Source organism: Anopheles coluzzii, chromosome 2, assembly GCF_943734685.1.
Source record: "Anopheles coluzzii chromosome 2, AcolN3, whole genome shotgun sequence".
Taxonomy (NCBI): domain Eukaryota; kingdom Metazoa; phylum Arthropoda; class Insecta; order Diptera; family Culicidae; genus Anopheles; species Anopheles coluzzii.
The window spans coordinates 106,412,808-106,428,498 of record NC_064670.1 but is presented as its reverse complement, the minus strand read 5'-3'; the positions used below and the strand labels follow the sequence as shown (position 1 = coordinate 106,428,498).

The following is a 15,691-nucleotide window of genomic DNA, read 5'->3' as shown; positions in this document are numbered from 1 at the left end:
TGAGGTTAAGCGGGTCCTTCAAAGTCATCGATAAGTGGGACTTATCTTCTATTTCAATGCTGTTAGCTTGGTGTGCTTTTACCACCGGCATAAACGATCCACCACACACACACACACACACGCTTCACAGAAAGATAGAGAGGACAGCAGCATAGGTCATTCATAATGATGACGCACCACGGCCGTGGCTTGAAGGTGGTATGACCATCACCATCACTGCCCACACAAAAACGGATTTCTCGCACCGGCGGCCGTGGGCGAACGGAATATGCTTCCAACGCACCCGAAAAGCGTCCCTAACACAGTGGGCAGCATCGTAGTGGGTGCCTGTCCCTCGCGGGAGGGGGCGAGTGAATAGAAAAACCGGCCCATTTAGTTGCGCCGGCATATGCCATATCTCGCGGCCGTATGAATGCAAAAAAAAAACGATCGCGCGGGGCCCACCAAATCATCCCGTGGGTGGGTTGAAGGCGTCGGAGAGGGAAATCCTACGCACAAAGCTCGAGGCAATGCGACAAACCGGCACACAAGCACACACACACACACCGCGCGAAGCATTAGTTTTTCCTGCACCACACGTGTTTGTGTGTCTGTGTGTGTGGGAAAGCTTTTCGGTTGCACATTATTTCCCACCATTATTTTCCAAAAACCGGTGCAGCGCGATGGAAAACGATCATTTTCGTCGTGCCCGACCGGCTGATGCACTCCGCACCCGGCTAGCCGCCCGGAAATGGCCTTAAATACTTACATAAACATACAGCCGTCAAAATTTCGTGCTCTCCTCCCCACGGCCGCGCAAGAGATGATGATCCCCGTCCCGATCAAAGCATGCGTGTTTTTCTCCGTTCCCTTCGCAAACCGGTTGACGATACAAGACACACACACACACAGTGCAGAGAGCAAAAAAGACAGGCCAATAGGGGGGCCAACGCACCGTGCGGGAAAGAGAAGGCGCGAATGAGATCTGCTGACAGAGCAGAGACAGGGGCTTTTGCTTTTGTTTACCTACCTACACTACTGCAGCTTTTCGTTTACACACGCACACACACACACACACCGGTAACGTTGGTGCACAAGCGCGCACACCACACACAAGCACAAAACGGAACAAACAATCGTACACCAACACACAACACACACACCAGCAAACGCGGTAAATTCACCTGCACCACTGTTGACGGTTCGACGGCGCGTTTACACTCTCGCTTTCACGGCCACACACACACACACACAGGCCCGTTCTATAGGGCAAAATTTAACGCAAAAATACTTTCACAAGCGCTTCTAAAATACTCATTTCATTTTGCACGAGTTTCATACTACAAACACACACTCACAGTGCACTCACACACTTGTACACTTGTGCGCGCTTCCACCTTGTCACAGCTTCCGTGCAAAAATACACACGCACACACACACCACTAACACTGCTGCACACTACGACGAATGACGGCACACAACTGTCAATTCGGAAGAAGATGAGAGCAAAAGCACCGAAATTTCGATAGATGTTGAATGGAGGATGCAGCCAGCCACTGGGCAAAAGGACACTTGGGCGAGCTGTGCCACTGACGCACCACACGAGCAGGCCCGTGTGATGGAATTTTTGGCCCCTGGTAGCTCCTTATTATTGTTTGTTGTAATGGTTAGACGGCAATGTTGTTTTTTTGGTGGTTCGCAGGAAGGTGTTTGTTTTGGATTGCGCTGCAATGGCCGGCGGAGGGCGGACCTCTCACAGCACAGCTCTGTAGACGTCACAGTTGCACAAACAAACAATCGATTTCGGTGGGTTCAATTGGCAATGGCGCTCGGGCAGGCAGGGCATAGAGAACACTATTCACCTTCACCCTGGCTCCACCAACACAAATCGGGCAGTCACGAACGAGTCGCTGTGTGTGCCGTTCTGTTTTTCGGCAATTTGTTCTTTACACTTTACGCCGTGTACCGACAGTCACAACAATATACACGGCACTGTTCAAGGACGTCAATAACACAGCACACAGCGGAGCTTGCTAGATGCTGGCTGGCTTCCCGTCGTCTGCCCATTTGGACGCACGGAAATGAACACAAGTTGATCAATAACACACAGACGCGATAATGAAACGCGGAGTTTTCCACCACACACACACTACACACCTGTGTCTTGCTGGTGGGGCCGGAAAATCGGGTCCCGATATGTGCGTCCCGTCTGACGGTTCGATCGAAACAACAGGCGCGCGCGTGCGAAGGAATCGCCGTCGATTCATGCAATGCTCACACCTCTCCGGTGCCGTCGTCGTCGGTCCTGTTTCGGGGGTTGTGCTGGCTACACGCAAAATATGCTGCGCGGATTTGACACTTTACTGACACTGGCCCAAACACACGCACACACACTCGCAAGCGCGCGCGCGCGCTCGTGTGAAGCTATCACTGTGTGCGGTGTGTATGTGTTTTGGGATGTACTTCGCTCTCGCTCGCTCTTGCAGGGGGAATAGGCCGAAATCGCGTGTAGGTGGTACGAGGTAAGGTTGTGTGGTGCACGCACACTAGTACGTGAACGTATGACAGAGCTACATTGCCAAAAGTTCACTCACACAGCTACATCGTCGTTTGACAGTTGCGATCAATACAAACCACTGTGCGGCTGTCAAAGTTTGAAATTCAAAATTCAATGCTCGTTACATTTTCGGAAAACAAGCAAACAAATCATGTTTCGGGAAATGTTTGTTTGGATTAATTGTGTATTGCAGTAAACTAAAAATGTATTTATTTAAAACTAATTCTCTGGCGCTGATTTTAATCATAAAATATGGCATAAAAAACAATATTGACCGTGAACTGTTCCGTTGCTATGGAAACGTGTCTGCCATCAACAAATAATGAAGCCTTCGCTTGAAAATTTCACAACTGTTTTCTCAACTCTGCAGATGAAGTACATTTTCCCTCGGCAATGAGTTCCAATTTTGATGACGACATTTACGGCGGCTTTAGTGGAGTTACCAATAAACTGTTCAACTACGACGCGAAAGAAGATCAAGCGTTCCAGAATGCGGTCCGCACGTCCAGCTACGGCAAGAAGGCTACCACGCCCAAGTTCTTCTGGAACGGGGACAAGCTCGGTTCGGCCGAACCGACCACCGCAATGGCACGGCCCTCCACCGCGATCCGGCCGGTCGGCTACTCGTCCCACAACTCCAAACTGTTCGACCCGCTCAACCAGGCGGCGAAGAAGATCGTGGTGATGGAAAACCGCAAGGAGGAAACGCCCGAACAGCGGTACAAGAATCTGGAGACCAAGATCTACGCCCTGCTGGAGGAATCGATCGTGGCCAGTACGGGCGGCAAGCCGGACATGGCGACCAGCCTGGCGAAGGCGAAGGAGGCGTCCTCGCTCGACCGGACGCTGCTGCGGATGCGGGACCAGGACGGTGGCACCTACACGCACAACTTCGATCTGACGTTTTTCGTGCTGTTCAATCTGGCCAACGTGTACGCGAAGAACGAGATGTACATCGAGGCGCTGAACACGTACACGCTGATGACGAAGAACAAGATGTTCCCGAACGTTAACCGGCTGAAGATCAACATGGGCAACATTTACTTCCAGCTCGGGCTGTACACGAAGGCGATCAAGATGTACCGGATGGCGCTGGACCAGGTGCCGGGCAATCAGAAGGAGCTGCGGCTGAAGATAACGCACAATATTGGGATACTGTTTATCCGGATGGGCCAGTACTCGGATGCGGCGACCAGCTTCGAGTTTATCATGTCGGAGAAGGGCGATCTGAAGACGGGGCTGCATCTGATCCTGTGCTACTACGCGCTGGGCGATGTGGAGAAGATCAAGCACGCGTTTCAGCTGCTGCTGGACGTCCAGATCGATTACAACGAGGAGGAGAAAGCGTTCCAGGCGAATGTAAGGGCAGGAGATGGGGGGGTCTTGCTGGGATATCAGCTCAATTTCACTATCTATTTCCCACAGTCAAATCCTGCGTACGAGTACATCAACGAGATGATCAAGTCGGACGAGCTGCATAGCTACGAGCGCAAGCTGCGTCATCTGGCGGAGAAGAACATCCTGATCTCGGCGAACCTAATTTCTACGATCATTGACGATTACTTCAACGATGGGTACAGTTGGTGCGTGGAAACGATCAAGAACTCGTACTTTTCATCGTTGGCAACCGATCTGGAGCTGAAGAAGGCAGTAATATACCTAAAACAGGACGACTTTCAGCAAGCGATCGATACGCTGAAGTACTTTGAAAAGAAGGAATCCAACATTGCGATCAATGCGGCCATTAATTTGAGCTTCATTTACATACTGGTAAGGGGAATGGTTGAGTCTGAAGCACAGGAAGCACACTGGTTATACTCTTCCTTTCTGTACTTTTCTCTAGAAAAAAGACGTAGCCGCGGCGGAAAACTATGCAGAGGCGGCGAAAAAGATCGACAGCTACTGCCCGGCCGCGTTCATCAACAGCGGCGTCTGCTGCTACATGAGGGCGGACTACGAAACGGCCAAGCTGATGTTTACCAGCGCGCTCGACATCGATTCCACCTCGTTCGAGGCACTGTACAACATGGGGCTGATCTTCAAGCAGCTGGGCGACCACAACAGTGCGCTGATCTACTTCCGCAAGCTCATCTCGAGCCTGGGGCACGAGCAGCACCCGGAGGTGCTGTACCAGATCGCCAGCCTGTACGACGCGCTCGGCGATGTCGGTACGGCTCTGGAGTACTACCTGCAGCTGCTCAGCCTGGTGCAGCAGGACCACCGGATCATCCAGAAGATTGGCGAGCTGTACGAGGCGGACGGGGAGCGGCAGCAGGCGTACCACTATCACCACGAATCGTACCGCATCTATCCGATCGAGGCGACCGTCGTCAACTGGCTCTGCTCGCACTACATCGAGCTGCAGGTGGTCGAGAAGGCGATCGGGTTTTACGAGAAGGCCGTGCTGCGCAACCCACTCGATCCGTACTATCTGCTACGCATTGCTGGGTGCTATCGGCGCATTGGCAATCAGCAACGGTCGATGGCACTGTTCAGCATGATACACGAGATTTATCCGGACAATACGGACTGCTTGCGGGCGCTGATGCATCTGGCCCAGTCGCAGGGTAATGGGGAGCTGTACGAGCGGTACAGCGGGGAGCTGCAGAAGCTGGAGAAGCAGAAGGAGGTTCGACAGAGGATTGGTACCGCGCGGCCGACCAACTCGGGCAGTGAGTATGGCAGAGGGGTTTGTTTTTTTGCTGAAGGACGAGATACAGAGTGTTAGCGATATCTTTCAGAATTGGGATTAGTGATGGGGAAAATGAAGTTTTCATTGAAATCGATTCCGGAATCGGCTTCAAAATCGAAATCAGCTCCGGAATTGGAATCGGCTTCGGAATCGGAATCGGCTTCGGAATCGGAATCGGAATCGGAATCGGAATCGGCTTCGGAATCGGAATCGGCTTCAGAATCGAAATCGTCTCCGGAATTGGTTCCGGAATCATAATCGGTTCCGCAATCGAAAGCAGATCTGAAATCGGAATTGGCTCCCAAATCAGAATCGGCTTCGGAATCGGAATCGGCTTCGGAATCGAAATCGGAATCGGCTTCGGAATCGGAATCGGCTTCTGAATCAAAATCGGCTCCGGAATTGGTTTCGGAATCGGAATCGAAATCGGCTCCGGAATTGGTTTCGGAATCGGAATCGAAATCGGCAGACGATTGGATTATTGAGGGGAAAATGAAGTTTTCGTCGGAATAGATTCCGGCTACCTCCGAATCTACGATCCGGAATCGATTCCAGAACGATTTCTATAACAATCGGCGTTAGGGTCCGGTCATGCTACATATTGATGGCCGCAAAGAATCCAGAAGTGCTTGTCCAAACAGTCCATTCTCATGGAGATTCCCGGACTGATTTCGCTACTGAAACTTTTTATTTCTATTCAAGGACTGATTTTCATTCCGGAGCTAGTTGCAATTCTGGAGCCAATTCTTATTTCGTTTCCGGAGCAAATTACGATTCCCAGGTCGATTCCGATTTCGGATGTAATTCTCATTCCTGTGCCGATTCCGATTCCGGATTCGGAGTCGACTCCGGAATCCGGAATCAATTCCCGAATCTCCAAAATTGGCTCGGGAATCGGCTCCAGAATTGATTCCGAACACGTAATCGGCTTCGGTAGGTCCGATTCCGAGTTCCCACCACTACTTGGGATGTTACAAAAGTAATTGTAATGTATTTCCACTAACCAATCCTCCTCCCTTTACATTCGCTTTAGGTTCCCGTATGTCTAGCGGCGATTACAGCGTGCGTTCGGCCGGCCATGAAGGCTATCAACCGCCCGGCACCGGTACGGGTTCGGCCCACTCGTCCGCCGGCCTACCGTCCAAGAGTGCGGACGTTTCGCCCGAGTACAGCAACAACTTTACGCCACACGCCGGCTACAGCTATGCGGATCCGCTCGGCCCACCGCAGGAGCGTCCACGTACCGGCGTGCGCAAGAATCTCACCTTCGACGATGAGTCGGACGATGAAATTAATACGATCGATCTGCTGCCCGCTTAATCATGATGGGCTGGTAATCCTTTATTGCTGGCTTTTGCTTTTGTTTGTAACTCTTTGAACAAATTTATAACACTTCATGCCTCTCATAAATAGTGATGGTTAATTTAAAAATAATAATATAAAAAACAGACATACAGCTAAACCTATTCACGGTATCACGACGTTAAGCTGCCCCCATCGTGGGATCCACTTCCGACAGGAATGCAAACCAATCCCCAAACAGTGCCCGTTCCTCAGCCGACTGGAGCGTTTTTAGCTGTTGCTCGATCAAAAGCAGGTACTTGACGTCATCACGGTACTCCAGCACCAGGTCGGCGCTGATGGCAATGCCACGGAAAATCATCCGCTCGTCGTCCACGGCTTTCGGCACGACAATGCGTGCCCCGTCGACGGGCGCACTCTCGTCCGAAGGGGAGACACTGCAGCCACCGCCCTGCACGGGACGGGTCATAATTTCCCTGAAGTAGGCCGGCAGCTGGTGCATATCACAGTACGCCCGAAGCCCAGTCAGCAGCACCTCAACGTACTGCTTCTGATGCATTTCGGTAACTTTCGGGCGCGTTCGGTGCGCATTTAGCACCGGATAGTGGTTGGTTTCGGTTTGCTGGACGTCGCCCTCTTCCGCCGGCTCTTGGTCGCTACACTCTAGCCAGCAGCGCTCGTGCAGCTGCTTAAAGAAGCAGCGCACAGTGGACAGGCGTGCGCCACGGTTCAGCTTCTGCAGCAGGTGCTCGGACAGCCGCAACCGCAGGAAAGGCGAACGCAGGTTACGGATTGTCCGGAGCGCGAGCGTAATACTGAAGTAGCCGGACGTTTCGAGCGTTTTCCACAACTGGCGGGCGTAGTGCTGGCTGTTGTCTTTGGCACACGGGTACTCGATCTGGCCGTCGCTGTGCTGAAACTCGCTCAGGTTCACCGCCACCGTGAGAAGGTTCAGCAGGCGCTAAAAAGGCGGAGATTGTGTTCGAATATCTTACTGTTTAAATTCATTTTCTCTTGCTTACCGATACGACAGCGATGTCCTCTTGCGGGTACTGAAGCGCATTCATGTTGATGAACATTTGGAAAAGCTTTTTGACGAACAGATTCACGCTGCCGTAGTCTCCGTTCCAGACGAGCTGCGCTACCAGCGGATTGCGCGTGGGATTGCATAGATTTTGTTGCGTTCTGGTCGGATTGCTGTTTCGAGGGGCGGAGAAAAGATCCAATCAAACTGTTAATGTATTATTCGCTTCACACATGCTTGTCTTCCGTCTTACCGCAGCATCCACATGGCAAGGTCCATCTCGAGCAGCTTGACCAACACGCGCAGTACCGCAAACAACCGCTGGAAGCGTTCCGGGCGCGCCAGCCGATCGAAATCGTAACACATCCGGTTGGTCAGCATCCACGTGTTGTAGTTGTACATCATCGCATCATCATCCTCCTCTTCGGACGTTCGACGACGGGTCGTGCCCTTTTTCGAACCGGCTGCAACACGCCGATTGCCTGCCCCTCCTTCCTGCTGCGTCTCAATGTCACGCTCGATCAGATGCAGCACGTTCCGGAACAGGCCCTCGCGCTGATCGCACCGCCCAAAGCACGCTGCATCGAGCCGGCCCATCACGATCCGCTGATAGGTCGGCCGCAAATCCCACCGACACGGCGGGAAGTGTTCCAGGCACGTTTCCAGCGCCTCGCCCGTCCCGTCCACTATCTCCGCAACACCGTAATCAACACGCAGCTCCTCCGAGGGACGGTTGAACGTAAGCATCAGCTGCAGCCCCGCCACGAACAGCTCCGCATCGATGAACTCCTGCCGCAGGATCGCTTGGTTTACGAACTCGACGAACTGATTCGGCCGATGCTCGAGCAGCTGGTCGTGCGTGCTCAACTGCCGCAACGAGCCGACGCACTTTGCCCGCGGGCTGCGCTTGTTCGCGTGACGCTGGGCACAGTCGGTGATGCTGTGGACGCAGCGCGGCACATAGTCCAGCGCTAGCCGCTGGCAAACGTCGAAGTAGTTCCTGCCCAGCACGAGCAGCAGCTTTTCGAACGGCACCAGCTCGGACTGGGATGGGGCGGCACCAGCAGCAGCCATCGCGAACGGTGGCGCTTTTGGTGATGCGCTGCAGGGAAGACTGTTGATGGGGTCGGATTTTCGCTTCTTTTTCGCTGGTGGATCACCACCCGCACCCGCCACTTCCTCGCCGGTTGACATTCCGATCGTGTTGGTAATGTTTCGCAGTTTGTCTTTCGCGCTACTTCGCGAACTGTTTCGGAGCGCGGCTTCAGTTTGTGCGCGTGATTTGCTTGCGGCCCGAGAAGCGTTGCGCGTGATACGTTTTACAGTGGACATTTTCTGGGAATATTTGGTTGTTTTTAACAAGCATAGCACCGGTACAACACAAACTATTTGATACACAACACAGAGCGTCGCGCTTGTTTCGATTTCAACAGAAACTTACACAGACGTCGCGCGAAAATTGCTGCTTTCTTGATTACAGGGTTTTCGACGATTTATTGGTCGGTTTCGAACGTGTTTTGGGCTCGACTCGCGATTTATTCATCGTATCTTATAGATTTTTGGTTCGTTCCCATAATTTATTGGGATCGTTCGACTGGATATTAATACAATTGAACCGAAAAATTCTGAAAAACGCCCAAAAAACCGTGCGAAGACACCACAAAAAGATGGAAAGCCACCAAAAAATAATGGGAACCAACCAATACATCGTGACAAACCCTGTATCCGTAATTACAGCCGGATAATCGACAGAAACGGATAATACAAACAATTTGACAGCGAATCAAATGAAACGGTGACCACACTACACCACATATTTGAATCAAAAATTTCCGTTTAAAAATCGGTTGATTTCCGTTTAAAAATAAAATGTGATTTATCAGCTGTGTTGCTTCAATTATCATTCAATTTTAGCAACCAGAATATCATTCCGGAAACATATTTGTAATTTAAAGTGTTACCTTTATTTGTTGGCCAGTGAAGATAAATCAGCCTACAGGAGTCGTATATGACTTCAATGATGCAACAACATCAACATCAAAAAGATTTTTGTGACCAATATTTTTGCGACCAAGATTTTTGCGACCAAGAATTTTGCGACCAAGAAATTTTGCGACCAAGATTCTTGCGACCAAGAATTTTGCGACCAAGAATTTTGCGACCAAGAATATTGCCACCAAGATTTTTGCCACCAAGATTTTGGCGATGAAGAATTTTACGACCAAGAATTTTGTGACCAAGATTTTTGCGACCAAGAAGTTAGCGACTTCTTTTTCTCTCGACCAAGATTTTTCTCTCGACCAAGACTACTTGCGTCACAAAATGTTTGTTTGCTGTATGTTGGTCGCAAAAATGTTAGTTGCAAAATTCTTGTTCGCTTAAATCTTGGTCGCAAAAATACAATATATTTCGAAATACTCAAAGAATTCTCGTAACTTGAATATCGGTGTAAAATGAGTTTCTATACTTTTTTAAATTTAGTATTTTTATACACTTTTTCTTAAATAAATGCGATTCTTGCACCCATGTTTTGAACATTAATGGCTTTTAAGAGGAAATTTTTTTTAGTAGATTTGTGATTTATACTGCATTGGACATTTCTTAAATCAAATTGTATTGATTTGACATTAGATATGTCAAATTTAGAAAATTGCGTGTGTCGTTAACTGCGTAATTCGCGAACAGACTCTACGTGTTGAACGTACAAAATAAACATTCAACGTTGAAGTTTTTTTGTATTGTTTTAAAAGTAAAGAAAAAGGATAGCTGTATTTGTGTATTCTTAGTCTTGCGATGACCCGTTTTTTATTATACCATTAAAAGCCCGGTTCACTATCAGTTTCCGAACCGGTATGGATTCAGCAATGGTTATAGTTTTTTTTCGGTTAAATAATAGTCCCTCAGTCGTTCCGGATATGTATTGAATTTGTAAGCGTTTTATCGTCGTTCTCTTCGGAGCTAACGGGAACCTTGAAATCTCTTTGCGTAACCTTCTGAAGGGGCGATATTAATTATTTTACAATAAAAAATACAAACGTACGCATTGTTGAGTTAAATTTTCTACACCCAGTAAAATAATACACGGATAGGTACGGATAAAGATGTGCAAGACGATATCTAATCTAATTCACGGTAGTTGGTGCGTTCATGATTTGAACTCGATACCTTGGACGAATACTACGCATATTCATATATTCACGTTTAATCATCTTCAAAAATTCCTCAATTCAAATAATATGCTTGGGTCAGGATGCAATTTGTTTTTTACTTACTCACTTATCCGGCAATTTTTTTTTTATGTAACATAATAATTGTTCGCAGTATTAGTGATATTAATAGTAAAAATAGTGTTGGTGATCTCATAGGCAAAAATTAAATTTAAATATCCTACATTTACAGGGTGACGCGGTTTACGAAAGGCGCGGTGTTTCCAATATTATACGTTGGAATACGTTTGTGATACTTAAATTATTGGAGTAAATCGTTCAGATACCATTTCTAACTGTTCTTAAATGCAAAACAGTGCAAATGCAAAAAGTACCTAATTTAATAATAAACACTCTTATTTTCATTATATTTATCATTTTCATTATAGGCAATTTCATGAGATTGATTCACGACGAATCGTAAAAAAATCACATGGTCTTAACGCAAACATCAAATCACTGTATTGTTGCTCCATAATCTGATTGGTTCTAAGCATCATCATCACAACATGTCAGGATGGCCGAGCGGTCTAAGGCGCTACGTTCAGGTCGTAGTCTACTCTGTAGGCGTGGGTTCGAATCCCACTTCTGACAAATCAATTTCTTTTTTGTTCAATCAGCGTATGATCGGCAACGACAAGTCTATACCGCAAACACGCTAGGGGGAAAGAAGTGTCTTCCTTTAATCTCAACCAGTAGTACTACTCTCTGCCTCTCATATTTTATATTCTCTTAACAATTGTTTTACTCCTGCAGTTTAAAAATAGCCGTACAAACTTAGAATAAAATACGACGAGTGGGAAAACGAAGCAAATTGGGTGCGAATCATTCTCGTGATACTCAGAGACAGGATAGAGTATTTCTGTCTGTCTATCTGAATCGCTATTTTAATATTTTTTTTAAATATTGTTAACACCATAACATCATATTATTTGTACTCTTTGCTATTCTAGTATATTTTCTACTCATTTTGCAAGCCATCGTGAGCGTTTGATATATGGTACCGATGAGATCAATGCGTTAAACTGTTCAGAAGTCTCTAGTTTGTTCGATAGACACGTCGGTTTGTGATAAGATCGGTAGTAGAGCGTTTTCAATCTAGGCTCCGTAGTAGATTCTAAGGGAATTTGGGAAGTCCCGTTTTGGATTGTTGCTCCGCGTGCGTTCAGTTGATAATTCGTTATTAAAAATATCCTACATTCCATTTTCTCCTTTTCATACTTCATACCGCACTTGACTGCTTACAATTACCAAACCGATTCCGCATACTGCTTGCAGCGTAAAGGCCGGGCTACATTGATCGTACTCGCAAGCGTAATTTTGATTTTCACTAGCGCATCTGGCGGCGGCTGGTGGAAGCCTTTTTTGGTCATCGAGGGAATGGACCTGCCGGATCTCAAAATTAAGTAGTTTTTCCATCGTTTTCCATTGCAAAAATGGATGCAATGCGTGCAAGACATGTGTATCTACGTTTTACAACACTTTTCTCCTCCGATTTAAGTAAAAAACATGGAAAATTAACGTATTTTCTGGAGCGGCTCCAAATTGTTTGGCAAAATGCTTCGGTCAGCCGCCGCCAGATGCGCTAGTGAAAATCAAAATTACGCGTGCGAGTACGATCAATGTAGCCCGGCCTTAATACACTGGCAATGTTGACACCTTGTTCCCTACGGTTGGGCAAACGATGTTAATTTACCGAAACTGGATCAATTATCTGTACGCATCATGTCAGCAACATTCACCCAAGTGGGGGGGGGGGGGGGGGGGGAGCACAATTTTAGTTATTACAGTTTGTTTAATACAATTAATAGTGCAACCACCGCATCACAAACCATTGCGGACCATTTGCGCTCGATGCTTCGCAACAGTGCACGATTTTTATGCTGACGATGCTGTCGGCAAGCGTCTCGTCGGTGCGCAGTAACAATTGCGCCGGTATGCCCAGTGCATTTGCCGGCACAGTGCGCAAAACTTGGCAGCTCGTTTTTGTTTTTCACCGTCCCGGCTGTGGGTCGAATGGAAAATAAGCCATAAAGAAAGTACACCCCATATGGTGTGTGCGGTGGAGGATCTGCGAAGAGGGTGACTACGGACTAGAGAAATAACCTCAAACACGAACGCATGTATATTATGCAATTGGTGGGGCGATCAAAATCGCGCGGGATCAAGATTCGTACGAAATTGTTCATCAAAGTCAGGCGCGCACAAAACACGGTCGATGATGATTAGTGCCAAAAGCGAGAGAGAAAGAAAAACGGCAGCACCGGCAAGTCATCCCGGCCCCCATTGTCGTCATCGTTGGCATGATTTGCAGTATTTTCTTTGGTATGGTGGTATGTTTTGTTAACTCCCTGCTGCTATCGAGCTGGCGGGAGACACGAAGGCATCACGGGGGAGGAGTGGAAATTGGTTTCAGAAGCTGGGCAACTTTACGGTGGATGTGCTCCAGATTGACAGAAATCAATTTCCCGCCCGATAGCAATGCACCGGTTGTCACTTTCGTGTGCCGGGAAAGGAACGTAAAAGGGAAAAGTGTGTTGCTGTGGTACGGAAAATGGCAAACGGTGGGTTCGGTGCAGAGAAGGGGTAAAAAAGGTAAAAGAAATAAGAAATGTTGCATCAAACACCAGTGAAGATGCAAATAAAGCATAAGGCTTTAAACAAAATTTGGTAAATTAATACAAAAAAAGTCTTATCGATTCCTAAAGCTAGCTAAAGGCGACCATTAACTGATCTTGTATAAGAATATTTAATTTATTTATATTTTAAATTCTAAAATTAATGGTATTGTAGCTTCACTCCAACTTCAAGACTAAAAGTAAAAAAGGTTCGCAAACTAACCTCAATATCCAATTAACTCGTATCTGATGTGTTTAATTGAATTTGATGCGTTACATTTGGCGTTCACTCGAACCGCTAGCCGGGAAACAGAAAACAATCGAAAGAAATGCGCATAGGACGGAAATTAATTAGCAAACATTCCACCATTCCTTCGGCACAACTTTGAACAATCGTTCGCAAAAATTTCGCAAATTCCAAATCCACCCCCGGGGACGCTTCACAGCGCCTGAGCAAACACAAGGCAGCAGCACTACAAAACGATCGCATTTTCGCGAATCATACCAAAACCCGCACGGCTTGGTTGCCTGCCCTAGCCAAAGACCCAAATACTGCCTAATGCGAAACTAACGTGTACTTCTTTTACACAATCACACAACAATTCGCTACAATTCATTACTGTGGTGAAGAGGAAAAAAATAATGCTCCAGTGCAAGTACCACCGTCTAGGATTTGTTGGACTACGAGGAAAGTAAGAAAGAAAAAAAAAAACAACTCGCCAACATGTCCAACTATTTGCGCCACCATTACTGCATTACCGCAACCACAACGGCGAGTGCGAGTGAAATGCGGTGACGCGATGGATGATTATGCTAGTGATCGATCGGTTTTTGGCGGCACGCGGTACTCCACTGCCCAGACCTGCGCCAGACTGCGCGTTCACGTTGACTGATTCTGTGTAATGGACCATGTTTCACAAATTGACAGTAGGTACTGTGGTTCGGGAAGTTCGAGTTATATTTTTTCAGGGAAATCATTTGGCTCTGTAGTCTGCGCTAGAAACATATTAGTTTCGCAAAGTTACTTTACATCAATTGTACATGACTGAATTTTAATAATAATAACAATAATAATAATAATTCGTGTTCATTTTCCATTTTTAATAAGTGTGTTCATTTTTCTTCTGCTCTGTCAGATTTTTATTATTTTAATTTGTTTTTGTATTGTTATGTTGAATTTTAAAGCTCTTTAAGCTTTCAGTTCTGTTTTAAGCTTTTCGTTTTCGTGTTTTATGTTAATTGTTGAATTAACAATTAAATTAACACAATTAACAATTAAACAAACAATAAAATTGTTTAATTAATTAATTTGTATTGATTTTGATTGTATTCATCAAATTATGTATTTAAGTAATTAAGTAGTGATTAACAAATTATTGTATTAAGTTGATATGTGATAATTTTTCCTCTGCCCTGTCAGATTTTTATTATTTTCATTCGTTTTTGTATTTTTATTAAGCTCTTAAAGCTTGAAGGACTGTTTCAGCTTTTTATTTTCATGCTTTATGCTAATTTTTTATTGTTTAGAGCAGACATGACAAACTATGAATGTTTTTTTTTTGTTTTTCTGTTGCTTAGCCGGACAAAAAGATAAGAAAAAAGATAACGAGCGATGAAATGTCAATGTTAATATAGTAAAAAGAGAGTTAAAAACATTAAAACAAATAAAAGATTGCAATAAGCTATCAAAGTTTAATAATAAAAAAAGGTATAAGTGGCGCAATCAAAGAAGCAAAAACATGGATGGCGTTACGAGCTAAAAGTAATGAAAAATACTAAAAGTAAAACTTTAACTTAAACAAATAGTAGATAAAATTAAAAAAAAAACATAAGAATGATACTAGTTTTATTTCACTTTTCTTTACAAAATCGCATGCACATTTAGATTGTGCTGCACCATGAGGAAAGTTTGATTGATTGAACATATTTTTATACCACTTCCCTATAGCCGTGGTGATTTATTTTAATGAGCAACAATATTAATCGATTCGCGCAGCGCCGAACCTGATGTGATGGGCGTAAAGCCCATACGAAAGCGCTGTGCATGATATGTATCATCCTTAGCATAAGTCAAAATAGTCTGTTGTTGTAAATATTTGAATGATAGAAGGAGAGAGGAAGAAGGAGAAAAAAACGTATACAAATAACGACCCACGGACGGATGCGGATCGTGTAACTACAGTAAAGGCGCCACCGTAAGCAATGGCATCGGCCTCCCTTTCCTTACCATGGGTACGTTATTAATTAATTTTGAGCCAATTTTATGCTTCTCCTAATTAGGTGCATTGTTGCCCGGTTGGGGCGCTGCGTTTA

General features: G+C 46.2%; 3 protein-coding genes and 1 non-coding gene across 7 annotated transcripts in view; 2 read left to right on the top strand and 2 right to left on the bottom strand.

The window, feature by feature from the left end:
• The window catches only part of LOC120953800 (bifunctional heparan sulfate N-deacetylase/N-sulfotransferase), a 178,749-nt gene extending 176,340 nt beyond the window's left edge, over positions 1 to 2,409 (bottom strand). For 2 of the 4 annotated variants that reach the window (XM_040374058.2, XM_040374059.2), the window contains exon 1: positions 1,010 to 2,409. The gene's annotated coding sequence lies outside the window, so the exon portion shown is untranslated. Of the gene's footprint in view, positions 1 to 748 lie in introns of all 4 variants that reach the window. The other 2 variants (XM_040374060.2, XM_040374061.2) reach the window with 2 other exon arrangements.
• Positions 2,410 to 2,853: 444 nt separating this feature from the next.
• Positions 2,854 to 6,558, top strand: LOC120951483 (intraflagellar transport protein 88 homolog). The gene is made up of 4 exons (XM_040370243.2): positions 2,854 to 3,895; positions 3,962 to 4,306; positions 4,380 to 5,208; positions 6,262 to 6,558. Exons 1-4 carry the CDS (start codon positions 2,930 to 2,932, stop codon positions 6,546 to 6,548), a joined length of 2,427 nt encoding a protein of 808 aa, XP_040226177.2. The 5' UTR covers positions 2,854 to 2,929; the 3' UTR covers positions 6,549 to 6,558.
• On the bottom strand, positions 6,533 to 9,123 carry LOC120951484 (uncharacterized). The gene is made up of 3 exons (XM_049608070.1): positions 7,808 to 9,123; positions 7,553 to 7,727; positions 6,533 to 7,491 (listed from the first exon to the last, which is right to left on the bottom strand). The coding sequence occupies exons 1-3, from the start codon at positions 8,884 to 8,886 to the stop codon at positions 6,712 to 6,714; spliced, it is 2,034 nt and encodes a 677-aa protein (XP_049464027.1). The 5' UTR covers positions 8,887 to 9,123; the 3' UTR covers positions 6,533 to 6,711.
• A 2,148-nt stretch (positions 9,124 to 11,271) lies between these two features.
• Positions 11,272 to 11,354, top strand: Trnal-cag (transfer RNA leucine (anticodon CAG)). Its single transcript has one exon. It is a non-coding gene; the product is annotated as a tRNA-Leu (tRNA).
• The last annotated feature ends 4,337 nt before the right edge of the window (positions 11,355 to 15,691 follow it).